General features: G+C 39.0%; 2 protein-coding genes across 2 annotated transcripts; both read left to right on the top strand.

Annotated features, from left to right (window-relative positions):
* Nucleotides 1-11191: 11191 nt before the first annotated feature.
* On the top strand, nt 11192-12493 carry LOC140009981 (rust resistance kinase Lr10-like). Its single transcript, XM_072056337.1, has one exon. The coding sequence runs from the start codon at nt 11192-11194 to the stop codon at nt 12383-12385; it is 1194 nt and encodes a 397-aa protein (XP_071912438.1). The 3' UTR covers nt 12386-12493.
* Nucleotides 12494-21869: 9376 nt separating this feature from the next.
* LOC113695586 (rust resistance kinase Lr10-like) lies at nt 21870-23850 on the top strand. Its single transcript, XM_027214714.2, has 2 exons — nt 21870-22584; nt 22691-23850. Exons 1-2 carry the CDS (start codon nt 21870-21872, stop codon nt 23848-23850), a joined length of 1875 nt encoding a protein of 624 aa, XP_027070515.2.
* The last annotated feature ends 3178 nt before the right edge of the window (nt 23851-27028 follow it).

Raw genomic sequence — 27028 nt, 5'->3', positions numbered from 1 at the left:
TTGTCATCATTTGTTTCATCATCTCCTCCCAAGATGGACCAGAACTTGGGGGCGGAGGTGGTCGGGATTGGTATTGCTGCTGGTACCCTGGTGGCTTATTTGGCACAAAGTTAGACTGCCTGTTCGGTGTAAAGTTGGGTTGCCTATTCCCTCCATAACTGAGGTTGGGATGATCTCTCCACCCGGGGTTGTAGGTGCTTGAGTAAGGGTCGTACTGCTTCCTTGGCGCGGGCGCGTGGTCAGCCATGTTCACCTGTTCTGCAGTTTCTTCCTGAATCATTGGGCACATGTCTGCAGAATGACCCATACCAGTGCAAATTCCGCACACCCTGGCTTGTGATGCATTTCTCACAGCCTGTTGTCTAACAAACGCGGTCAACTCAGCTAGCTGCTGCTGCATAGAGGGTGTCTCTACCTCATTCACCCTGCGTATTGGACAATCCTCTCTCGTACTGAATTGTTGTGAATTCTCTGCCATCCTCTCAATCAACTCCCGTGCTTCTTGAGGGGTTTTGTTCACCAGTGCACCTCCACTTGCAGCATCAATTATGCTCCTGTCGCTGAAAATGAGTCCCTCATAAAAATACTGAATGAGCAACTGCTCACTTATCTGGTGCTGGGGACACTTGTGCAACAAGAAGTTGAACCGTTCCCAATACTCATAGAGCGACTCCCCTGGACGCTGCTTGATCCCACAAATTTCTTTTCTTAGACTTGCGGCCCTGGACGCAGGAAAGTATATATCCAAAAATTTTTTCTTCAATTGGTCCCACGTGGTGATGCTACCTGGTGACAGGTAGTACAGCCAGTCCTTCGCAGAATCTTTCAAGGAGAAGGGAAATGCCCTCATTTTTATCTGCTCTTCTGTAATGCCCGGGGGCTTCATACTGTTGCACACGACATCGAACTCTTGCAGATGCTTATACGGCTCCTCACCTGGTAAACCATGAAAAGAGGGTAAAAGAGAAATCAGACCAGATTTTAACTCAAATGAAGTGTTTTCACTCAAACTCGGGAAAGTAATGCACAAAGGCTGCTGATTTAAATTAGGGGCAGCCAACTCCCTTAATGTTCGTGCATTAGCCATGGGGATTTCTTCTCGCTCCGAGTCACTCGAGGTGCCACCAAATGAATCTGTTGGTTCGACTCCTGACTCAGGTCTCTGAGATGTTGCACTAGAGTGCTCCTCTCTGAGCTGTCTGGTTTCCTTTCTCGTTCTACGCGCGGTCTTCTCTACCTCAGGGTCAAAAATCAAATCACCTGTACGAGAGGACCTAGGCATGCACTAGAAAAATACCAGAAAATTAGAACAAAAAAAATGAATTCAAAAAGAAACAAATAATAACGCCAGTCCCCGGCAACGGCGCCAAAAATTGACAGGTCGTCAGCCTGTGCAATAATAAAACCTGGTCAAACTAAAAGTAATTTCAGTAGATAGCGGTGAGCAGGGTCGAATCCACAGGGACTGGGAGTAATTGTTTCTTTTCAAGTTCACAATGACAAGGGGGTGTTTTCACTGGAATGGAACTAAAAACAATTTAACAATTTAACTAAAAAATGAATAAATAACTAGCACAAATATAACAGGAATTTAATCAGGAATAAATAAATTCTAGCCAAGGATGCAACTACTCAGGCACAGTCCATGTATCCGATCATTGATGCAAGAGAGGTTCACTTAATTTATTAATAGACTAGTTATAGCCATCGAGGAACTCTAATGACCAATTTTTCCTTAATTTATAGGTGACCAAGGTACGACCATTAGTCACCCCTAACCAGAAAAGTACTCCTAGGTACGACCGTAGAAATTAATTTTCCAATTGCATTAATAACCAGAAAAACCTAGCCCTAATCAATAACACGCTACGAGGGTTATTTAAATTAGATTACACGCTCCCCTAATGTGTAAACACACCAGTTGCCACTAATATTAATCAATCAAACAATTACGGATTTAATTGACTAAATTGGCACGAGATTAATATATCACATTGAACATCGGGCCCTTGACATCCAATTAATAAAATAATCCCATGAAAACTAAATCAGACAACATGCAAATATTAATAGATAAAGGAACACGTGAAAACTAATTAGATCTCACAGATTTTCGGGACTGCGCCGTCGAGTTGACCCTTGACTAGATGGAAGACTTAGCCGCTCCGCATAATTAAATCACCACACGGATTAATAGATTGCAAAGGCATTGCGTTTTCTATTAAGAAGCAAGGAATAAAAGGTGTTTTTCCCGTTGGGGAATATCGTCGAACACCTGGCGTGTGTCAGAGGCCAGTCAGGAGAAAGAAAAACTAAAACTAAACTAAAAGACTAAAAACTAGAGATGTCCTCTTTTTCCTACGTTATCCCTATTTAAGAAACAAAGGAAAGATAGACTAAGGCTATCTAGGTGGTCCCCACACATGTAGACAAAGCCTCCCTAGTACTTCTTGTTCCAAGTCTCTTTTACGTAGCTTTCTTTGAAGAGCCCAAATGACTTATACCTTTGTGGTCCCCACCAATCCAAGGGCCCAAGGATTGAAACCCTTAGAAGTCTCCATATTCTTCATAAAATCCCTCCTTTTTGGTAGTTTTCTGTTTCATTCCTGAAATTAAGTCCAGATACCAAATATGAGTAGATATCAGCAATTAACACAATATTTATCAGGGATAAAAGGGAAAATTAATAATAAAATTACTAACAAATTATACCCTATCATGGGCCGAAGTGCCTGCGCTTTTGTTTCACAGGACGGGCCTGCGGGTTAACGTTGAGCTGGTGAATCATGAGCTCAGGTGGCACTCCGACCACCTCATCAGCGGACCACGTGAAGACGTTTCGGTGGTTCTTTATAAGGCAAATCATTTCTTCCTTTAGAGGCGAGGGGAGTCCGACCCCTATTTGGACTACTTGGTCAGGTCTAGCCTCATCCAAGACCACCTGCTCCACCTCATTCCCAGGTTCGAGCCCGCCAGGCTCCCCTGCCTTCTGGGGATTGATGCTGTCTATGGAGAGGACGGCTGCCCTCTTCTCCTCGGCCCTTGATGCAGTCCGGGGAGTGACCGCGGACTGGATGGTGGCGAGGTAGCATTCGCGGGCAGTACTCACGTCGCTGCTCACCTAGCCACTCCCGCTGGTGTCGGGAATTTGAAGCTCATATGGTAGGTAGAGTACACACCTCTCAAGGCGTTGAGCGTGGGTCGACCTATTAACATATTATAGGGAGAATCTGCCTTGACCACCGCGAAGTTGACGGGTACAGTTCGGCAGCGGGGATGACGCCCGACAGTCACCATCAGAGATACCATACCCTCGGGGTGGACTACGTGTCCCTTAATCCAACGAGGGGAGTTCTGACAGGAGTAAGTTGCTCCCTGGTCAGTTTCAAACTTTCGAAAATTCGGTAGTACAAGACGTCTACCGAGCTTCCGGGGTCAACGTAGACCTTCTTAACTATGTAGTTGTTGGTGAGAACTTCAATCACCAGAGCTTCATGATTGCTGGAGGCGACAGGGACAGGGTCGCTGGGACCATAGGTGATGATCTCAGACAACCGAGAGCTCGGCTCGGCCACCTCCATCCCGGCCTGGCGGTAGGTCCGCTTCCGGGAGTTCTGGCTGTCTCCTCCCGTTGGTCCTCCCTCGATTGTGTTGATCACCCCGACAATGTTGGGGTCATAGCCCGGTGATCCATCGCGTGGAGGCCGCTTGTCCTCTCTACGGTCCTCGGGACCTCGGCAATGCATGTTCGTGTCCCGCTTGTCTTCTCGGCGGGGGCCCCGACTCTCCCGGTGGGAGACGCTTCGGTTGAAGCCTCCGTCCTTGCGAACGAATTGCTTCAGGTACCCCTGCCGGATCAAGTTCTCGATCTCCCGTTTCAGATCGTTACAGTCCTCGGTCTCGTGCCCAACATCCCGGTGGTAGGCACAATAGAGGTTTGAGTTCCTCTTATCTCTCCTCCCCGAAATTTCAGGAGGGGTTCGACCGAGGTGATTCTGCCTCATCACAGTCAGGACATGGGTCCGGCTGGAGTTGAGTGGTGTAAGCTCGGCGTCCGAGGTGGATGACCTTCCTTTTACGATCCGGTCGAAAACACTTCGGCGGTCTCGGAATTGGCTCGACAAGCCGCTGGGGCCTTGTTCAGTCCGGCCGGCATCCTTTTTCTTCCGGGAATCTTGCCCGGTACGAGTGGTTTGAGCCTCCCGCTTCATGCGGTTTAGGTCTTCACTTCGGATTCCCTGATCTACTCGATCCCAGAGTTCCCGAAGTGTACGAGGGTAATCCCGATGCATCTCGGTGTTGAAGATTCCCGCGACCAGCCCATTGGTGAAGGCAGCTATGGTTACCTGCTCATTCTGATCAGGTATCTGCACGTGTGAGCGCAGTGACTCGCCGGGAGCTTGCTGCAGGTTCAAGAGGTAAGATGAAATCTTCGTAATTGGGCGGGACGATACAAAGCGGTGGATGAACCGATCTATCAGCTCGTCTAACGAGGAAATACTCCACGGTTCTAAGCCCCAGAACCACTTTCGGGCCGTCTCCTGCAGGAAGATGGGGAAAGCTCGGCAAATTACTGCGTCGGGGACGCAGTAGAACCGAAATGCAGAGAGGAAGGCGCGGAGGTGATCTTCGGGGTCATCTCGGCCATCATAGGAACGTAGGGCGGGAAGTTTGAAATTTGGGGGGACCATCTCCCCATTGATGTCATCCGTGAAGGGCGGAGCCCTCAGATATTCGGCTGCTAAGCCTCCGGGACGCCAAGATGGGTCCTCAACTCGTTTTCCCAGAAGACCCCGGGAAAACGCCCGGAAAATGGAAGCAATTTTAGATGTCGCCTTGGAAGAGGCGCGCCTGGAAGTGCTCCGAGAGAGGTGCCCCTCATCGGAGTTTTCGCCGGAAGGCACTTCAGGGGACTTTGTCGGTCTCCTCTTAGAGGATTCAGCTTTTTCCTTCCCTTGCCTCTTGAAGTACCTCCCCAGTTCTTCGAAGATATTGGGGTTACCAGCCACGAACTCGCCCATCTTGGCGATGGCGTCTTCGTTGTTGGGTTGGGTCCTTGGGGACCCTTGTTCTTCAGAAATACGATCTTGCTGGGCTCCCGATGTTTGCCCAACCCCGGTCGAGGGGACTCTTCCACTTCTGGAGCGCGTGGATCTCATTTTAGCAGTAATCTCGTTCCCACAGACGGCGCCAATTGAAGAGGTGATTTTTGGTGGGTAGTTGAACCGACCTGAATCAGTTTCTTCTAAGGTGAGGTGAGGTGAACCTTTTTGTCCGAAATGAATGGCGCGGCTTCTCCCCTGGGATCACTCCGACGATCAAGTTAGTATGAGAATGAGAGAAAAATAATAATGTTGTTAAATGAACAGTATGCTCACTTGTTAGGGTTATATGAGGGGTATTTATAGAGGGGAGTGGATGGTAGGACGGAGGTCTTATGCTGGTGGGACCCATGTCCTGCCATTACGGCTCTGCTCCCTGTCAGGCGGTCTGACTCTGACACTGTAGCCGCCTGGACAGGGTGACGAGGAGTCTTACGCAGTAGCCATTAAGTGCGACAGTGCTTTTCAGATAAAACACTGGTCCTGGATGATGTCAGACGGGCTGACATCATCAGCATGCAGCCGAGGCGGAGGTATGAGGTGTAGAGGTCATCTGGGCAGTGGACCAGAGGCCTGCCCGAGATCAGGGGCCATACTCACACGAGACCGTGCTCGTGTGAGTGAGGAAGTGAAATCACCTCGGCCAATCAGGGATGGCCGAAGTGAGCATCCTCAGTGTTATACCACCATTCAGCCGTAGGTAGCCACTTCTTCCACTTGCCTGGTTGTTGCATGCACATACTTCTAAGGTAAGTCTCTACACATCTGTTGACTCTCTCTGTCTGACCATCTGATTGAGGATGGTATGCAGAAGAGAAGCTGAGCTTAGTTCCTAGCAATTTGAAGAGCTCCTGCCAGAAAATGCTAGTAAAAACCCTGTCCCTATCAGACACAATGCAAGAAGGCAGTCCATGGAGCTTGAAGATTTGATCAAAGAAAACTTCTGCAATGCCCTTAGCAGTGTAATGAGAGGTTATGGGGATGAAATGTGCATACTTAGTGAGCCTGTCTACTACCACATAGATGGCATCACTGCCTAAGGACTTAGGCAATCCTTCTATGAAATCCATTGAAATTTGTTGCCAAGCTTGATCTGGGATGACTAGGGGCTGTAGCAGTCTAGGGTATGGACAATTCACAGACTTGCTCCTGCTGCAAATATCACACTTTTGAACATAACCCTTTATATTCTTCCTCATATTATACCAGTAAAAGAAGGGCTTCATCCTCTGATAGGTACCTTGAATCCCTGAGTGGCCACCCCAACAGGTATCATGAAAACATGAAATCAGATTCTGCCTGAGGTCAGATCCTGATCCTACCAAAATTCTGTCCTTATGCCGTATGACTCCCTTCTGGTAAGTGTACTGAGGGTGAGAGTTGGTACCTATGGTCAAAGCCACCACTAGCTCCTTGATACTGTCATCACCAACATAACTGTCAACCATTAGAGAGAGCCACTGAGGTGCAACTGTTGACACAGCATGCACTTCTACCACCACATTTCTTTCCCCTCCCTCCACTCCCTCTGTTCTCCTGGAGAGAGCATCAGCCACCACATTCTCCTTTCCTCTTTTATATTGAATTTCATAATCCATCCCCATCAGCTTGGCCAACCATTTCTGTTGTAATGGTGTAGTGATTTTTTGGTCAAATAAATACTTCAAACTCTCATGATCAGTTTTAATCACAAAGTGCCCTCCCAATAGATAATGTTTCCATTTTTGAACTGCAGTCATTAATGACAGCAATTCCTTCTCATATATGGACAAGGTCTGGTTCTTTCTACCCAATACCTGACTCATATAGGCTATGGCCCTTCCTTGCTGCATCAAGACAGCTCCAATGGCAGCTTGGCTTGCATCAATTTCCAAAACAAATGACTTAGTAAAGTCTGACTTAGTAAAGTCTGGTAGAGCCAAGACTGGTGTAGTGCTCATTGCTTCTTTTAACTTCTGGAATGCTTGATCTGCTTCTGTACTCCAAGTGAACTGCCCCTTCTTAAGCAGCTCAGTAAGAGGTCTGGCAATCACCCAATAGCTTTTCACGAATCTCCTATAGTAACCTGACAACCCTAGGAAGCCTCTGAGTGCCTTAACATGGGTAGGAGCAGGCCAAGAGAGCATAGCTTCAACCTTTGCTGGATCAGCACTCACACCTGTCTCAGTGACTATGTGGCCTAAATACTCTGCTTGATTCTGACCAAATGTGCACATGGACAATTTAGCATAGAGGGATGTGTTCTGAGGGTGTTCAATACCAAGGACAGGTGATGTAAATGAGTTGAAAGGTCAGGGCTGTAAATCAGGATGTCATCAAAGAATACAAGGACAAATTTCCTGATATAAGGTTCAAATACAGAATTCATTAAAGCTTGAAAGGTTGCAGGTGCGTTTGTTAAACCAAAAGGCATGACAAGGAACTCATACAATCCAAAATATGTTCTAAAAGCTGTTTTTGGAATGTCATCAGGAGCCATTTGAATCTGGTGATAACCTGATCTGAGGTCTATTTTGGAAAAAATTCGAGCTCCATGTAACTCATCAAGGAGGTCATCTATTATGGGAATGGGAAATTTATCTTTGATGGTCAAACTGTTCAATTGTCTGTAATTAATGCAAAGTCTCCAACTGCCATCTTGCTTTTTCACTAAAAGAGTTGGAGAGGCAAAAGGACTGTGACTTTTCTAAATAATACCAGAGGTTAACATTTCCTTGACTTGTCTTTCTATCTCTGTCTTTTGTGAATGGGGGTACCTATAGGGAGCAATTTTGAAGGGTCTAGCATCGGCTTTAAGAGGTATTGTATGGTCATGAGTTCTAGATGGGGGCAAGTTTTTAGGATCAGATAAAATGTCCTCATATTCAACTAGTAATTCAGTAAGAGAATTAGGCACACTAGTCACCTGACAGTTGTGAACCTTTACCATGCAGGATTGTTGCAGAGCTTTCCTGACCCTATGCCTGATGACTTTGCCAGCAGCCTCTCCTTTCCTGAGCTTCACCTGTGCAGTCTCAGAGTTCCCCTTCAATAGGGCCTGTTCTCCCTCCTTGTCAAAAGTTATCTGTAATGCTTTAAAATCAAATGTTAGAGGACTGTATTTCTTTATCCAATCAACTCCAATTATCATGTCATAAGGTTCAAGTTCCAAAACAAACGCATCATGCTCAAATTGGTGGCCCTGGATCTCCCACTTCATCTGAGGCACCCACTGATCGCAATGCAAAACCTTTCCATCTGTAATTTTGACTTTGAAATGTCTATGTTTCCTGATTTTCTCAGGATATAATTGTGCAACAGCAGGTCGGATAAAACAGTTAGTACTCCCACCATCCACTAAAACTGATAGCTGCTGGTTACCATACAGTCCTTGCATTTTGATTGTGCTAGAAGACAACTCACCTGAGACAGAATGTAGAGCTAGTACCACTGCTTGATCTGCACTGGTGCCCCTATACTCAATGACCTCCTCCTCCTCTCCTTTATCTGATTCTTCCTCATCTACCAGCAGCATGTGAAGCTCCTTGTTCTTACAAGTATGTCCAGGGGAGAACTTATCCCCACATTTCAAACACAAATGGTTGTCTCTCCTATACTGAAACTCCAAAGGCGAGATTTTCTTAAAGACAGGTTGTGAGTCACTCCTTTTCTTGGTTTCTTCACTACTGATTGGTTGCATCCTCTTGTTTCCATTGGCACCAGTGTGTCCCCCACTGAAACTAGATGACTGCGGATTCCTGTAAGTCACTCTATTGTTTTTGGAGAGTGCTTCCAAGAGGTGTTCCTAGCACCAGCCTTCTCAAAAGCTAACTGAAGAGAGTCTAGTTTGTGCATTTTCACAGTAGACTTGATTTCATTCTTCAATCCACTCAAGAAGCAAGAAACGTAATAAGATTCTGTCAGATTGGGAACCTTGGCCATCACCAATGCCCTCAGTTCCTCAAATCTCTCCTGGTAAGCTAATACAGATGAGGTTTGCTGCAGCTTGTTGAACTCCTCAATGGCATCATCCTCTCCCAGTTCTCTGAATCTTCTACAGAGTTCCTCCTTGAATTCGTTCCAACCGACTCCTCCCTTGTCTTTTTTGAAGTTTTGGTACCATAGATCAGTTCGCCCTTCCAAGTGTAGTTCTGCCATATCTACCTGGCTCTCTTCTGAGATTCTGCAAAGGTGGAAGAATTTCTTGCACTTCCTCACCCATTCTCTGGGGTTGCTCCCATTAAATTGAGGAAATTCCAACTTAGGAACAGCCACTGTGTAGTGATTCCTCGCTGTTACTCCCCCACCAATTCCCCCTTCCCCCATTCTCCCAACTTGAGCCCCACTGTTATGGTTAGGGCTCCCCAGAATTACCCTATCTCTATGCACACCTCTCGCAAATGTGCTGAACTGATTGTTCATAGCAGCCATGAATGTCTTCATCTCTAATCTATTGGCTTCCAACAGTGCCTTCACATCTTGGAAGGTATCTCCCACCTTTTCCTCCAATGCTGCTGTAGAATCCAAAACAGTCTGGATCCGTGCTTCCTGTTTCCGTAGCTGTTCTTCGAAACTCTTTATCCTCGTCCCTTCGGCCATGATTAGTTGCAGCTGATAGTCTAAGGACCACCAGCTCTGATACCACTGTTGTGGTTAACTTTCTGAGCAAGGAAAAAAAGAAGTAGAACAGATCTGAGGAAGAGAGAAAGAGGGAGAGAGAGAGAGAGAGAATATGATTTGAAATGGAATAAGAATGAAATTGATCTCTAAGCTGTTGAACCAATACATCCTTCGGTTATTTATACAAGATTGTGCTTAATTGCATGCAGAAACGTCCAGTTAACAGAAAAGATTCTCTCTAACTAACTCCTCCAGCTAGGATGCCAGCCTAGCACAATTGATGAATGCTCTTCTTAGATTTTGCCAGGACACAACACAGACCCATTCTCCCAGGTTTTCGCAACGGATCTTCTCTCTCATACTCTGTGACATTCTTTGTTCCACTTTTTATTATATTGCTGTTTCTCCTACATAAACATCATATTTTAGTTCTTTTTTATTTTCTTAAAATTCAATAACTATTAATTGAGTAAAAAATAAATACAGTAGTTTCAAAAAAGCAATATATAATAGAAAATTAAAAAATATAGCAGAAATTCATAAAAAATCTCATTTTTTATGCATTTTGATTTTTTGAGTTTGTTAAATTTTGTGTATTACTCAATTAATAGTTATTGAATTTTAAGAAAACAAAAAAGAACTAAAACATAATGTTTATATAGGAGAAATAGCAATATAATAAAAAGTGGGATAGAGAGTGGCACAGAATGTGGGACAGAAGATCCATTGCGCCATGTTTTGGACACCAAAAGGTGTTTACAAAAAATACTTACTAAACATGAAAAGGTACCAACACAGCTTTAGAATAATTTGACTGTTACAAAGGATTTGGCCGCAGAGCCAAGTCTTTGCAAAACCGGATTCAAGTCCAAGAAGAATCCGTTTGCGGATACTTGTCTTCACAAGAACAGAATCGAGAACAGATCCGATTCTACGATCTGGCCAAGATGGATCCATGGCTAGATCGTACTTTGGAGGTTGAAGTGCTCTCTGGACACAGTCCACACTTTCATCAGGCTTGATCCAAACTAAGATCCCGCGCTGGATTCAATCTAAATTCAGTTTCATTTCCTAGGAACACAAGTCTCATTGGTACCTTTGAGACACATTTATCCTTTTTCATATTTCATTAACAACCTAATATTCCAATTGTAATACATATTTTTGAGATATTTTTGAGTTTGAGGTTTTCTGTTACACATTGCTATATTTGATAACTTTTTATATTGACGAGTTTCTCAAAATAAATTGACCATGAGAGACATTTTAAACGTTGGACTCTTATCCATTATTGCATGGGACGTGTAAATTGGATAGGTAGCATAATGAGATAATGTAATAGATAAAGTTGTAACAGAAATCTTTTACTACTATTATCTAATCTAATGGTCTTGGTAATCACGATTCCCTTTTGGTTGCAGCATGTGTAAGCATGATGGCAGGCGAATTGCTATGTAAGCTTTCAAACTTTTCCTTTATGAATTAATTAAATGCTGTTAAACTGCGTAATTAAGTTATACGTTGTCTGCTTCGTCTTTGACTCCATTACAGCTTTCATTATTCTACCAAGAGCAATTTTTGGCATTATACTCTTGCTTGCATTTCTCATCTATAAGTGCCAACGGAGACATTTATCGGTATATGATACTATAGAAGAGTTTCTCCAAAGTCGCAACAACTTGATCCCCATCAGGTACTCCAATAAACAAATCAAGAAGATGACCAACAATTTTAAGGAAAAGTTAGGAGAAGGTGGTTATGGTTGTGTATACAAAGGAAAATTGCGTAGTGGCAAACTAGTAGCAATCAAGATGTTAAGCAAGTCCAAAGCTAATGGCCAAGAATTCATCAATGAGGTTGCAGCTCTTGGAAGAATTCACCACGTTAATGTGGTGCGATTAGTGGGGTTTTGTGTAACTGCCTCAAAGCATGCACTTGTCTACGATTACATGCCTAACGGATCCCTAGAAAAGTTCACTTTCTCCGAACGTCTGGATGGAAATCCATTAAGTTGGAAGAAGGCAACCGAGATCGCCATGGGTGTAGCTCGAGGGATTGAATACTTGCATCAAGGCTGCAGCATGCAAATTTTGCATTTTGACATAAAGCCACACAACATCTTACTTGATGAAAACTTCACGCCAAAGGTTTCTGACTTTGGACTAGCTAAATTACATCCTGTTCAAAATAATACTGTAAGTCTTACTGCTGTGAGAGGAACATTAGGATATATGGCTCCAGAATTGTTCTACAAAAGGGTTGGAAAAGTCTCATCCAAGGCTGATGTATATAGCTTCGGAATGTTACTTATGGAGTTGGTAGGAAGGAGGAGAAACCTTAATGCACATGCTGAGCATTCAAGTCAAATATACTTCCCTTCATGGATATATGACAAATTTGACCAAGGAGAGAACCTGGAAATTGAAGATGCAACTGAAGATGAAAACAGAACTGCAAGAAAATTAATTTTGATTGCATTGTGGTGTACACAGATGACGCCAGATGATCGGCCTTCAATGAGAGAAGTTGTGGAAATGCTACAAGGTGATCTCACAGCCTTGCAGTTGCCACCAAAACCTCTGTTTTATCCTCCGGATTCCCCTCGGCTGGTGCAGAGCAATAGCTATAGTACTACTTCCGAAGAGTCAACAGTTGAGTCTGTATCTCTTGAAGAAACAGAGTAAGATGATGCAGCTTAATGATCTAAATTTATAAATGTCAATGTCACAGCCTGTACGATGTCCCTGTTTGCTATACAATTATCTAGTCATGTAATATATATAGCTCGTAACATTTTGAACTTACATAGATATATATATTTGACTACAAATAATGGCAGAGTCAGGACTCTAAGGTTAGAAAGGTCAATTATTATTGCCATGTGAAATGTAGTACTAATAATTTACGATCAAAGAATGTCTATATAGTATTATAATATAGCAGTAAAGGGTTTGGAAACGTTTAAAAAAATTTCGGATTTACATCAATGTATATATCTTGACTAGATCCCACGTTCTTGTGAAACATAGGACTTGTAAATTTTAAATTGCTTAGGGGAGCAATGCATGTAAGAAAATTTTAAAAATTTTATGGGAGTAAAGTAGATAAGAAAGAGAATTTCAAATACTTTACGGGAACACATGGAGATTAACTTAAAAAATTTACAAACCTTTTAAGCTACAAAAAAAAAAAAAAAAATCTCTCAAAGTTGAGGTGGGTACTGCTGACCCTCAAGAATTTGTAACTCCGCCACTAACTGAAAGTCACAATATTCTTTCATTCGTGCCGTTGCCTAACTTAATTCAGTGGGCTTTTACACGTTAGGCTGGTCAAAACTGTCAAAATTGTTTTTTTTTTTGGGTAACTTTATTTTGTGACCTTTCCCGTCAAGCTGATTTAGAGCTGTGTATGAGTTTTTACTACTTTATCTGAAAACTGAGGAAGCATAAATATTGAATTTACTCACTATTATTTCCCCTTGGTGGTTATTCAGGGCAAATCCCTTGCCTTGATTTGGCCAACAAATCACATTGCATCTCATAATAAACCACAATTCTCAATGTACCATCCAATATTTATATATCTCAGCTTTTAGTATTTCTTTTTGTCTTAGATGCTGTCCATTTGGAGCCTCTTAAATCACGATGTTTAATTGTATATGATTGTTGGGTTTTTGGCTCCCAACTCATGTGTAAAAGTCCAAAATTAATGGGTAATTGTCTAGGTCCATTAAGGAGTTGTCCTACCTATTTATAGGTCGAATTTGGTTTATTCCCGTAGCAGAAAGATGGGGAAAAACACACAAAATTCTGCAAAGAAATTTCAACAAATTTCTGGTTTGAGCAGTTATGATAAATTGATGTATTGACATAGAAAACGACGTCTGATTGACCTGAAATTTTTACTGATGGTAGAGGACATCAATTCGATGTTGTGAACAGTGAAGATCGGATTTCAACGGTTCAATCTTTAGTTATAAATTTCAGATTGCTGCTGTTTTCTGATAAAATTTTCACAGCTTTTATTCTTTATTTGCGATTTGGTGATTTTGTTGATTGTTTAAGACCATATCTCAATTGTGTACTTGCTGAAAGTTGTGCTTTACTTTTAATTGGTGATAGTGGAGAAATTTGTGGTGAGTTCAAGAGTCTCGTGGTTTTTCCCCTTCACATTGGAGAGGCTTTTCATGTAAAAATTCTTGTGTCTTCTCGTGATTTTTTTCTTTTTTGTGTTTGTGCGTTAATTTATCTTCCATTAGTTGCTGGATTTTTTGTCTTACTTAACACTCCTAATCTGCTCTAACGAATTGGGGAGATTTTTTGCTGCATGTTGTGGTCATTTGAAACCCGGTACCTCCTATTAGAGTAGTATCAGAGTTTGTTCTGATTTGTTAGAATTATGGAGGTGAATACAAGCAAGATGATATTGTTGAATGGGTTGAATTATCAGAAATGGAAAGGTAAGATGAACGACCTTTTATTTGTGAAAAGTATGCACCAACCTATGTTTGATACGGAACAGGCAGAATCCAAATCTGATGAAGAATATGATTTTGAGCATCAATAGGTGTGTGGTTATATCAGACAATGGGTGGAAGATAATATTCTCAATCATATTGCCAATGAGACACGTGGCAGAATATTGTGGAATAAACTTGAACAAGTCTATGCTTTTAGGACTGGTAACAATAAATTGTTTTTACTCAAACAGCTGATGCAGTTGAGATACAAGGAAAACACTCTTATCTCTAACCATGTGAATGAGTTTCAAGGTTTGTTAGATCAGCTGTCTAATGTTGGAGTAAACTTTGATGATGAGATTCTTGGACTGTGGTTGCTAAATACTTTGCCTGATTCATGGGAGACATTTTGGGTCTCACATACCATTTCTGTCCCTAATGGTGTGATGACCATGGACTATGCTAGAGGTGAAATTTTCAATGAAGAGGTGAGAAGAAAAACTCAAAGTTCATCTTCATAGATCGAGATTTTGGTTGCAAAATAGACTGGGAGACAGAAGAACAGAGGTAATGACAAATGCAGGAGTAGAAGCAAATCCAAGTCACGGTACAAGAATGTTGAATGTTATTATTATCACAAGAAAGGTCACATCCAAAAGAATTGTTTCAAGCGGAAGAATGAAAATAAGAGCAATGGTGCAAGAAAGTCTGAAGATGGTAGTGCTGATCGTGTTGCCAGCACCACAAATGGAGATTTTGTTATCGTTTTTTATGACAGTATCACTAATCTAGTTTCTTCTAATACTAGTTGGGTGACTGACACTAGTGCTGCAGTCCATGTCACTTCCAGGAGAGATTTCTTTGCTACCTATACTGCAGAAGAGTTTGGTTCCCTGAGAATGGGTAATAATGATGTATTCAAGGTATTTGATCTGTGTGATATTTGTTTGAAGATGAGCAGTGGTTTTACACTACTACTCAAGGATGTCAGACATGCTCCAGATATTCGCTTGAATCTGATTTCTATAGGAAAACTTGATGATGATGGCTTTGGCAAGAACTTTGGCGATGGTAAATGGAAGCTCAGTAAAGGATCTCTGGTTATAACTTGAGGTAAGAAATTAAAGACAAATTTGCATTTGTAGCAAGCTTCAATTTCGGGAGACACTGTGAATTTGGTAAAGAAGCAAAATTCACCTGAGTTATGGCACAAGAGGTTGAGTCACATTAGTGCAAAGGGCTTGAGACTTTGGTGAGGAAGAATGCTCTTCCGGGTGTGAATAATGCAAGTTCGGAAAAGTGTTCTCATTGTCTTGCAGGAAAACAATATTGAGTATCCTTCAAGACTCATTCTCCTCGCTAAATATGCAATTTGGTAGATTTGGTGCATTCAAATGTTTTTGATCCTTTGAAGGTACAAACTTTTGGGCGTGCATCTTATTTTGTTACTTTTATTGATGATCATTCCAAGAAACTATGAGTTTATACCTTGAAAACAAAAGATCAAGTGTTTGGTAAGTTTAAAGAATTTCAAGCTTTGGTCAAAAGGTAAACTGGAAGAAAGTTGAAATGCATCCAGACAGATAATAGGGTAAGTATCGGGAACCATTTAAAAATTATTGTAAGCAATAGGGAATTAGGCAATAGAATACGCCTCAGCTAAATGGTTTGGCTGAGAGAATGAACAGAACATTGATGAAAAGAGTTAGATACCCACTTATAGAGTCGAAACTGCCAAAGTCCTTTTGGGGTGAGGCTTTGTGTACTGTTGCTCATATTATTAATATGACTCTAACTGTTGCTTTGTAGGGTGATTTTCCAAAAAATGTTTGGACTAGTAAAAACATCTCGTATGGTCATTTGAGAGTCTTCGCTTGCAAAGCTTATGTTCATGTTCCAAAAAGATGAGAGGTCAAAGTTACATGCAAAAAGTAGACCATGCATCTTTGTTGGCTATGGCCAAAATGAGTTTGGTTACAAACTGTATGATCCAATTGTGAAGAAACTTATAAGAAACCATGATGTTGTGTTTCTTGAAAATCAAACCATTGATGATATTGGGAAAACAAGCTCCGAGACAATGGTATAGAAAGTTTGAGTCTGTTATGCAACAGCAAGGCTACAAGAAAACCACTTTTGATCATTGTGTGTTTGTACAAAGGTTCTCACATGATGATTTTATTATTTTGCTGCTCTATGTTGATGATATGCTTATCGTTGGTCAAAGTGCTTCTAGAATTACTAAATTGAAGCAGGAGTTGAGCAAGTCTTTTGCTATGAAAAACTTAGGACCAGCAAAGCAAATTCTTGGTGTAAGAATTTTGCGAGACAGGAACATAAGGAAACAGGAACGTAAGGAAACTTTGGCTATCAAAGGAAAAGTACATTGAAAAGGTGCTTCAAAGGTTTCAAATAGAGAAGGCTAAACCTGTTAGCACTCCTTTTGCAATGCATATGAAGTTGAGCATCTCACAATGTCTCTTTATTGAAGAAGACAAGGAATATATGAAAAAGGTTCTTTATTCATCTGCGGTTGGCAGTCTTATATATGCAGTGGTGTATACAAGGCCTGACATAGCTCATGCAGTTAGTACCGTGAGCCAATTTCTCTCAAAACCTAGGAGAGAACATTGGAATGCCGTGAAGGGGATTTGAAGATATCTCTGTGGTATTTCAGATTTGAAACTTTATTTTGGAAGTGGGAAATTAGTCCTCACTAGTTATACTGATACTGATATGGCTGGAGATATTCATACAAGAAAGTCTATTTCGGGTTACTTGATTACCTGTGCAGGGGGAGCAGTTTCTTGGCAATCTAGATTGCAAAAATGTGTTGCATTGTCAACCATTGAAGCCAAATTTATTGCAGCTACTGAAGCATGCAAGGAGTTGCTATGGTTGAAAAAGTTTCTAAGGGAACTTGGTTGCTCTCAAGAGAGATATAGGTTGTTTTGTGACAATCAAAGTGCAATTCATCTTGGAAAGCATCCTACTTTTCATTCTAAATCTAAACATATTGATGTGTTGGATGAAAAGTTGATAGAACTTGAGAAGATACATATGGATGACAATGGTACTGATATGATGACCAAGTCATTGCCAAAATGAAAGTTTGAATTATGTTGCCCACTTATCAGGATGGCAAGTTCCTCCACATAGTCGGGAGAGGGGAGATTTGTTGGGTTTTTGGGCACTCAACTCATGTCAAAAAGTCCAAAATTAATGGGTAATTGTCTAGGCCCATTAAGGCAAAGAAATTTCAGCAAGTTTCTGGTTTGAGCAGTTATGGTAAATTGACGGAATGACATAGCAAACAACATTTGATTGGCCTGAATTTTAACCGAAGGTAGAGGACATCCAGTTCTACGTTCTGAATGGTGAAGATCTGATTTCAATGGTTCAATCTTTAGTTCTAAATTTCGGACTGCTGCTGTTTTCTTGTAAAGTTTTTCACAGCTTTTGTTCTTTATTTGGGATTTGGTGTCTTTGTTAATTGTTTAAGACCATATCTCAATTTTGTACTTGCTGAAAGTTGTACTCTACTTTTAATTGGTGATGATGGAGTAATTTGTGGTGAGTTCAAGAGTCTCGTGGTTTTTCCTCTTCACATTAGAGAGGTTTTGCATGTAAAAATTCTTGTGTCTTCTTGTGAATTTTTTTTTTTTTTTTTGTGTTTGTGGGTTGATTTATCTTCCGTTAGTTGCTGGATTTTTTGTCTTGCTTAATGCTCCTAATCTGCTCTAACGAATTGGGGAGGTTTTTCGCTGCATGTTGCAGTTATTTGAAACCTAGTACCTCCCATCAATGATAAACCTTCTCCAGTTTGCTAGCATGATCCATTATTTCTATGGACGAAACCTTTCGCAGTCCGTTTGAGTTTCTTTTGAGTATGGTAGCTTAATAAAATTTCTTTTTTTTAACCCACTAATTTGTAATTGCGGCCTCAACTCACCAAAAGATGATGTTCAGATTTGGTAATGGATTTAGGAATATTTTGTTTTTAACCCCACTTATAACTCACTGTCGATAAAGAAGCATAGTAAGGGGCTAACTTTTGCAACTCTACCCGGCAGGAAAAAAGGCCAAAGTGAAATTACTCTAGAGTCCACCTCCAATCTTGAGTCTAGAGTCTAGACTTTACTCTTTCTTTATGTTTCGTAGAAAGTCTATCAGTTGGAATGTGGAGCATCTGTCTCTAAGCTAGCAGAATCCAAGATACTTCTCATCTACAAGTGCCAACGAAGGCATTTATCGATGTATGACGGTGTGGAAGAGTATTTCCAAAGTCGCAACAACTTGATCCCTATCAGGTACTCCTACAAGCAAATCAAGAAGATGACTAACAATTTTATGGTTGTGTATATAGAGGAAAATTGCGCAATGGTCGACTAGTAGCAATCAAGATATTGAGCAATTCCAAAGCTAATGGTCAAGAATTCATCAACCAGGTTTTTATGTTAACTTTTATAATACTTAGTTTAAATTTTTAAATTCTTATTGTCTAATTATTAAATAATATGTAATTTTGTTACATAGACTATGGATGGTAAAAAAATTAATAATTAACCTTATTAAGCATTATAAGTAAATATTTAAAACTAATGATGAGTGCAAAGGATGGTATAAATTGATAACTTAGTTAGTGGCAATGAATTTAAATGAGTTTGTAAAAATGAATTCATGCAAATTGGTGGGTTAACTTTGAATAAAGTTAGAACCGGTGAAGAGAGAATCCACGATCCATACCATATATCATACCAGAAGCAACTACAGGAACCATCAAAATGGGGACCCATCACCTAACATCCTCACATTTCTTTTTTTTTTTTTTTTGCTTTTTTTGATGATGGCTGCTGGCCTTTGTCAAGCCGGCAGCCATCTTATTTTTTTTTTTAAAGTTCCACGTGAGCTGCCGGGCAGAAATTTAAAAAAAAAAAACATTTTTCTTTTTGGTGCAGCCATAGTTTGATACCATAATCCTGTCAGAACTTTATTGTTGCAATTTTTTTTTCGAACAATAATATGATCAATTAGCCTATACTCCCTGCAGCCTATATTTTTTGATGCATCGGTTATTTTTTTTCTTGGTTAATTATTTATACCTCTCTTGAAGTTTGGCCAAACTGCGAGTCAGACCCTGAGGTTTATCTATATTGCCAAAAGACCTTAAAAATTATAACTTCCTAACATTTTCACCCTTTCTGTCAATCAACTAAAGAAGAGGGAAAAAAAAAGAAAAAAGAAAAAAAATTTACACATTGATCCAACTACACAAAAAGTTTTCTACAATTCTTAAAGTAAATTACAGTAAAGTTTATATAAACATCCAAAAAATTCACCATCCAAACGAGGCGATTAATGTTCTAAGTTTGTACTGTGATTGCATTTTATTTTTTTTTGTACATAGAGGACAACCTGCTTACCGTCCCTTCCATTAACCACTCAACCCAACTTTACCCCAATATATTCTGATACCTAATTTACATTATTAAAGAAATGATTTCCTATCTGTTCAATTGAACTTAACCTTCCCGGAATTATTGCTGCCCACAGCCCATACAATGTGCGTAACTCCATACAAGTCTGGAAACTCGAGTCCATGGAAATCACCAAGTCTGCCGATATAACAAATTTATAAAAGGGTTATTATCACTTTATCCTCTTAAACTATATCATTACTATCAGTTTACTCCTTAACGTTATCTTTTAGTCACTTTACCTCCATGAGTAATTCAACTCAACACGTTAAAAATTTTTGGACAAAAATACCCTTTTATTTTATAGCATTGCTACATTGTTATTATTACTTTATTCGTTTAGATTATAATCATATAATCACTTTAGTTCCTAACATTATTTTCTAAGCATTTTACCTCACCGCTAATCTAACTAGTATGGTCAAAAATTTTTAAATATATTTACCCTTTTTTATATATAATTAAAAATACAAAAATTGGAATGGTTATTCTTCCTTTTTTTTCACTTTAAGAGATCGAAAAACATAAAAATAAAAGGATTTTCTCAAAAAAATTTCACATTTATTAATACTAGGAAAAGAAAAAGAGATAAGAAAGAAGGAGACAAAAAATTAGATTTTACAAAAAAAGAAAATAAAGAAAAGTCTAACATTATCATATTACTTTAAGGTTGTCGAGATTAGGATTGGAATTTGGTGGTAAACAAAAAAGTGAAATAATTTTAAAATAATAAAAGTATTTAATTCTTTCTTATTTGTAATTTTTAAAAAAAGAATTGAGCTCTCTCTCTTCCTCTCCCCTTCCCCCTCTCCATCTTTCTATTTTTTTTTCAATATTAATAAGATTGTCAAAAAGAAAGAAATTAATACTTTGACTTTTTCTTGATACTAAAAAAGAGAAGAGTCACTCTAAATTTTTTATTATTTTTATTATGTAAAGAGGAGGGTATTTTCTTCTAAAGTTTTTTAACTTACTAAGTTAGTTTAATGGTAGGATAAATTGTCTAAAATATAACTCTATGGGGTAAATTGATAATAAGACTATATTTTATGGGGGAAAGGTGATAATAATTTTAAGAGTTAAACATGTCTTTTTATTTTAATTAACAAATTCTGTTAAGTTTGACCGTTAATCTTGAGGATAAAGTGACTAAAAGATAACGTTAAGGGAGAAATTGATACTAGCACCAATCATTAAGGGGGTAAAGTGATAATAATCCTTTATAAAATGGAAAGGACAGACCGGAAATTAGTAACAGATAGACTTTGACTCGGTCGGGCTTTCCTATTCGACTTTGACTCAAATGTGGCATTCCTATTCTCAGTCACAGGGTAGAAATTCAAATGTGGCCCCGTTACTGTGCGTCGTCACAGAAATTGAGTTCAAACGCTTTTCGGTCAAAGCTGCACATGTTTCTTTTTCTTGGACTGAACAACGAAAATGCACTAATTTTTAATAGCACGAAACTAAGGAAATCTTGAAATTTCATCTGTTTCTATTTTTTTTTCCACCTAGGGGGTGTCCCAGCCTTTTTTTGGCCAACTAATCCCCCTAAGTTCAGTAGAACCCTGCCCAAGGATGCCAACAATTTTATCACAACGGAGTCGAACACGGAATCTTACCGTAAAGACGGACTTACCAGTACCGGCTGAACTGCCTGTGTGGGACGTCATCTGTTTCTATTACAAATGGCGATTTTTGTCACTTTGATAATTGCTCTAAATCATGAGAAAGTTATTATAATTTTTAAAACCATTGATTATGTAGAAAAAGCACAAAAGTATTATAAGGATAAAATATAAATTATCCTATTATTTTAGGGTTAAAAACAAAAAAACCCCCTATGGTATATCTAATACACAGAAAAATCCCCCATGATTTCAAAACATACAAAATGATATCTCATATTTTAAACTAAATTATAAATCAACAGAATTCGTTAAACTTGAAGGCTTTGTCCATCTAGTGCCATTGGGGGCACACACTTATTAGTGACTCAAGTGTTTACTTTTGGTAGGAGCAGACTTAAAGCTAATATTCATAGATAATAAATATTCGGTTCTCAATTTTCTACCTAGCCTCTAGAATATTAAATATTACTACTTAAGAGTTTAGACTGAAACATTTACAAAGAAATGCTAACCCGATCACTTGTGGCTTTAATCAGTTAATTAACGATTAGACTCATATCTCTCTTCCTTTCTTTCCAACAATATTAGCAAATTCATCACTATGTTTCTTTCGAAGGCTTTTGCAGTGTGTTTGGCCCTGCTCTTTGTAGAGGCAGTTTCAACCAGGATTGATCAACTTGAGGAAGATAAACCACAGAAAGATAAAAAATGTTATCAACAATTCTACTGCGGGGAAGTCCACATATATGTAACGGGCCTTTTCCGAGTAGAAGGCGGTCCACAAGGCTGCGGTCACCCAAATGTTCGACTCTCTTGCGAGCATAATCGTACCGTACTGTACTTGGGATCTAATTCCAACAAATATTATGTAGAGGAAAAAAGTATCATGAATTTCGGAAGCAGCTCCAAAAGGATTCATGTTATCGATCCTGGGGTGCAGAAGAACAACTGTTCAAGTCTTCCACTTTACTCAATTACTCATTATTCTTATAATCCTTTGCATCCACCAGAGCCGCATGATTCAATCATACTTGTGAGCTGCAAAAGACCAATCGATTCTCCTCTCTATATAGATACTTCTCCTTGTCTCACTGCAAAAGATTTTTACAGTTATGTTGTGTTTGGAAACGATCTGATGGCATCTAATATTGAAGAGACTTGTACCATCTACAAAACTATTACTTCACAGTTTCAGAACTCTCTTGATGTTGAAACAAGGAACATTTCTTACAGGGACGTCCATGACATGATGGCTTCTGGTTTCGAGCTTGAATGGATGGGATACAGCGATAGTTTTTGTTCATCTGCGCTATGCTGTAAGTCAATGCCCAAACTTTCTGACTTAATTTTCAATTTCACGACTAAATAGATACATCCAAATCCAATTTGTTAGTTTATTTTACGCTTTTGATCCTATCTCAGTTGGGGCAATTGGCACTGGAGGATTTTTTGGCATTTGCATTGCACTCTCAATTGCATACTACATTTACGAACTCCGCCGCAGGTATTTGTCACTACATGATGCTATAGAAAAGTTTCTCAAAAGTCGCAACAACCTCATTCCTCGAAGGTACTCCTACAGAGAGATAAAGAAGATGAGCAACAATTTTAAGGAGAAATTAGGTGAAGGAGGTTACGGTTCTGTCTACAAAGGGAAATTGCGTAGTGGCCAATTAGTAGCAATCAAAATGCTAACCAAGTCCAAAGCCAATGGCCAAGATTTTATCAATGAGGTTGCTTCACTCGGGAGAATTCACCACGTAAATGTGGTGCGATTAGCGGGGTTTTGTGTTACCGCCTCCAAGCGTGCCCTTATTTATGAGTACATGCCTAATGGATCTCTAGATAAGTTTATTTTTGCAGAACATTCTAATAGGCTCTCATTGAGTTGGAAGAAGGCATTTGAGATCGCCTCGGGCGTGGCTCGTGGGATACAATACTTGCATCAGGGCTGCAACATGCAAATTGTGCATTTTGATATTAAACCACATAACATTTTACTCGATGACAACTTCGTACCAAAGGTTTCAGACTTCGGACTAGCAAAATTACATCCTCTGCAAAACAGTGTAGTGTCTCTCACAGTTGTGAGAGGAACATTGGGATACATGGCTCCAGAACTATTTTACAAGAAAATTGGAAATGTTTCAAACAAGGCTGATGTTTATAGCTTTGGGATGTTACTAATGGAGATGGCAGGAAGGAGGAAGAATATCAATGCTCTTGCTGAGCATTCAAGTCAAATTTACTTTCCCTCATGGATATATGATAACATTGACCAAGGAGAGGATATGGAAATTGGAGATCATGCAACTGAAGAAGAAAAAACAATTAGAAAAAAATTGATTTTGACAGCATTGTGGTGCATACAGATGATACCTGAGAATCGTCCTTCAATGAGAGAAGTCATAGAAATGCTTGGAGGTGATCTCCAAGACCTGCAATTACCTGCTAAGCCACGCTTTTATCCTTCAGACTCTCCTGTAAGACATCTTCAAAGTAGTAGTTACAGTTGTTCTGAGGAGTCCACAGAGTCCCCATGTAACTCTGTACCTCTTGAAATAGAGCAGATTGATAGATAAGTATTGCTCAACTTTGCCATTCTTATTCTTATGGAACTTATCCATGTGTTTTTTAAATTCCCACTTGGTGTCAATAAAATGGGAAAATACTAGAACTAGATAATATGTACGCCATGCCAACTAATTTTTGTGTTTCATGTTATAAGTTTTTATTCCTCTTGATTCCTAATAGTTGTGTTCCAGTTGATGAATTTTTCATCTATTGTTATAAAATCTTAATAAAAGGACGATGGTAAGGAAGAAGGACTATTGCAAATCAGATCCATCAATAAACCATCTCACAAATAGATGGATTGATATATTAGTAGACTTGATTTATATTAGAAAAATTCATGGTAAGGTCTACTTTACCTCACTATCCCATCAGCCAAACAGGTGGATTTAGTTGCTTATGAGATGATATATTAGTAGACTTAATTTTTATTTAAAAAAAAAAAATTCATGGTGAGGTCCACTTTGCCTCACTATCCCAACAGCAATTGCTCTTTTAAGTCTTCTGACATTTTTCAGTACAGGTGCTACTTGTCAAATTCTTATACGTAGACTTTTACTTCAAAATGTAATACGAAGTTCATTGGATACTTCTTGCTTGGGGATGAATGCTCCACGTTCCAACCGATATACTTTCTACGCAACATGAACAAAGAGTAATGCCTAGATTCTAGATTGGATTTGGTGGATTCCAAGCGTAGAAGAAAGAAATGGAAGACAGGAAATTAAGACAGGATAAGACGATGACTTCATTTTGGCCATTTTACGTGTGGGCAGAGTTGCAGAAGTTGGCCCTCTGAAAATGCTCCTTTGTGCTCTCAATTAAGACAGGATAAGACTCTGTGACTTTAGGTTGGCCATTTTTCGTGTAGGGTACAGTTGCAAAAGTTGGACCCAGAAAATTCTGCTTTTTGCTCTCAAAATAGCTGATGTGATGACTGATGAGTTGACTTCCCTTTATGGGGTTTATTTGTAAGGGCGGTAGAAGTTTCTTAATGAATGTGAATGCAGAAAAGCCAAACCTTTGCATAGTTTATAGGGATAATTTCAAAACCTTCCTTGAGGTTTCTGACAATTGCACTCAGCTTCCCTTAGGTTTAAGAAATTACACTTACCTCCCTTGATATATTAAAATACCTATAATGCCCTCCACTTAATAGACAATTTTAGATTTAAGGCAATAAAATTACAAAACCAAAAAAAAATCTATTTTTCTTTCTCTTGTCTATTTTCTATTTAATATAACCTCTTTTTATTATCTTCAATCTTGTAGATATTAACAAATTGAAATTACAAAATCTACAAAAGGGGTAGATTATATGTCAAATTAGAAGGAAATGAAGAGATTCGCAGTGATAGAAAAATAAATAATGAAATTGATGATTGAAATAGGAAAAAGAACTAAAGACGTGAAATTTGTCATATTTTGTTTATTGTTAAGAAAAACTTTTATAAAATGTCAATAATTACATAATGATTTCTTTCATTGGATTAGAAATTGTTTATTATGATTTTATTGTGGAGGTAGAATTTATTCTCAACTTTTGAGATATTAATATTTTAAGACCATATGAGACTTGTAATTGTGGTTCTAGATCAAATTAGCTTATGTTGAAAAGATATTTGAGCATTGATATTTAATTTGGGTGTATAAAATTGGTTGTCAATGGGGTTTTGTATGTTTTTTTTTTATTATTGATATTGTATATGTAATTTGGGATCTTTTGGATGGTTAATCGATTTAGAACTTATATTTGGATGATTATTAGGGATTTGGTTTATTAATTTATGCAAAGTGTGGAAGAAAATGATTGAGTATACTATATTTTTCTTTCTTAATTTTGTATAAAAGAGCAATTTAGGATTTTTGAAAGAAAATCTAAACTCTTGGGCCTACATTGTTACTAGACAGTAAAAGTAGGGGAGGTATATGTAATTTTTAAAATCTGAAGGGAGCTCTTTGTAATTGTGAGAAATTTCAAGGGAGGTTTGTGAAATTATCCCTAGTTTATATGAAGGGCATCAATTGTGAAAACACACTTTTTTTCAAAATGTGCTCACGTGATAGTTTGATTATTTCCCTTCATATAATGTTGCACTGCCCTATTGGACAATTCTCCCCTCTTTTTTTTTATTCAAAAAGTTACTTAGCTTGAAGATTAAGAAATTTCTTGCAAGTTCTTTTTTCAAGATAAATTTACATTTAAACAATAAACTCCGGATCTCTTACTCTTGCGATTCAGCCTTGATCACTAAACCAAAATTTATCAACAAACTTTTTACAGGTTTAAAATGGAGATACTCCATTTTACATGTTAGAAGACTAAAGCAAGCCTTTAACAAAATGGAAGGGACTATATGACAAGTAAGATAAGATGATAAATATGTTGTGGTGGTACCGGGACGGAAGAGTTTACATTTAAGGGATAATTTCAGAAACCTCCCTGAGGTTTCAGACTATTGCAGATAGCTCTCCTCTAGTTTAAAAAATTATACATATCTCCCCTATTATTAGCATTTTAGTAACAATATAGATCTAATATGCTAAATTTGTCCTCAAAAATCCTATAATACCCCTTTGTTAGTTAGAAGGGGGAAAACTCACTCATGAATTTCTTCCACATTGCAACTATTCCAAACTGCATAACCACCATTCTAGCGAATTAAATAAGCCACTTCAACTTAATCCCCATATTTTCACAATTTTGATAGCCCACCTTTGTTGCCCTAGAGCTACCCAATTTTTTTTTTTTTTTGGCCTAAGTTCTTCCTAAAGCTTCCCTAAATTCTTCTCAAAATTTTTTTGCCACCCCAAAGCTTCCCATTTTTTTTTGTCTAAATTTTTACATTCAATCTAATATTTAGCCTCAATTTTTTTAACCTAAATTCAGCGTTTGAATTGACCAATATTCCTATCCAAATGGCTGCAAACTTTATTGATACTAAAATAATTTAACCCACCAAGAATATCAATACGGAGCAACCAAAAGCAATACTAGAGATGATATCCAATGTCTCTAGGAAAATATAATTGTAGTTTTTATATTCCAAAATTCTTTTTTGCACAATTAGCATAATAGCATACCTTTCCTTATTCCTTATTCCTTTTTTAGCCATCACTTTTATTTTCTTGTCTATACTCTGTATCACATCCATCCTTTTACATCTTCATTTTCTTTGGCAACAA

This window comes from Coffea arabica, chromosome 6e (genome assembly GCF_036785885.1).
Source record: "Coffea arabica cultivar ET-39 chromosome 6e, Coffea Arabica ET-39 HiFi, whole genome shotgun sequence".
Lineage (NCBI taxonomy): Eukaryota > Viridiplantae > Streptophyta > Magnoliopsida > Gentianales > Rubiaceae > Coffea > Coffea arabica.
Note: the sequence above shows the minus strand (reverse complement) of the source record. Positions and strands in the feature narration are given on the sequence as shown.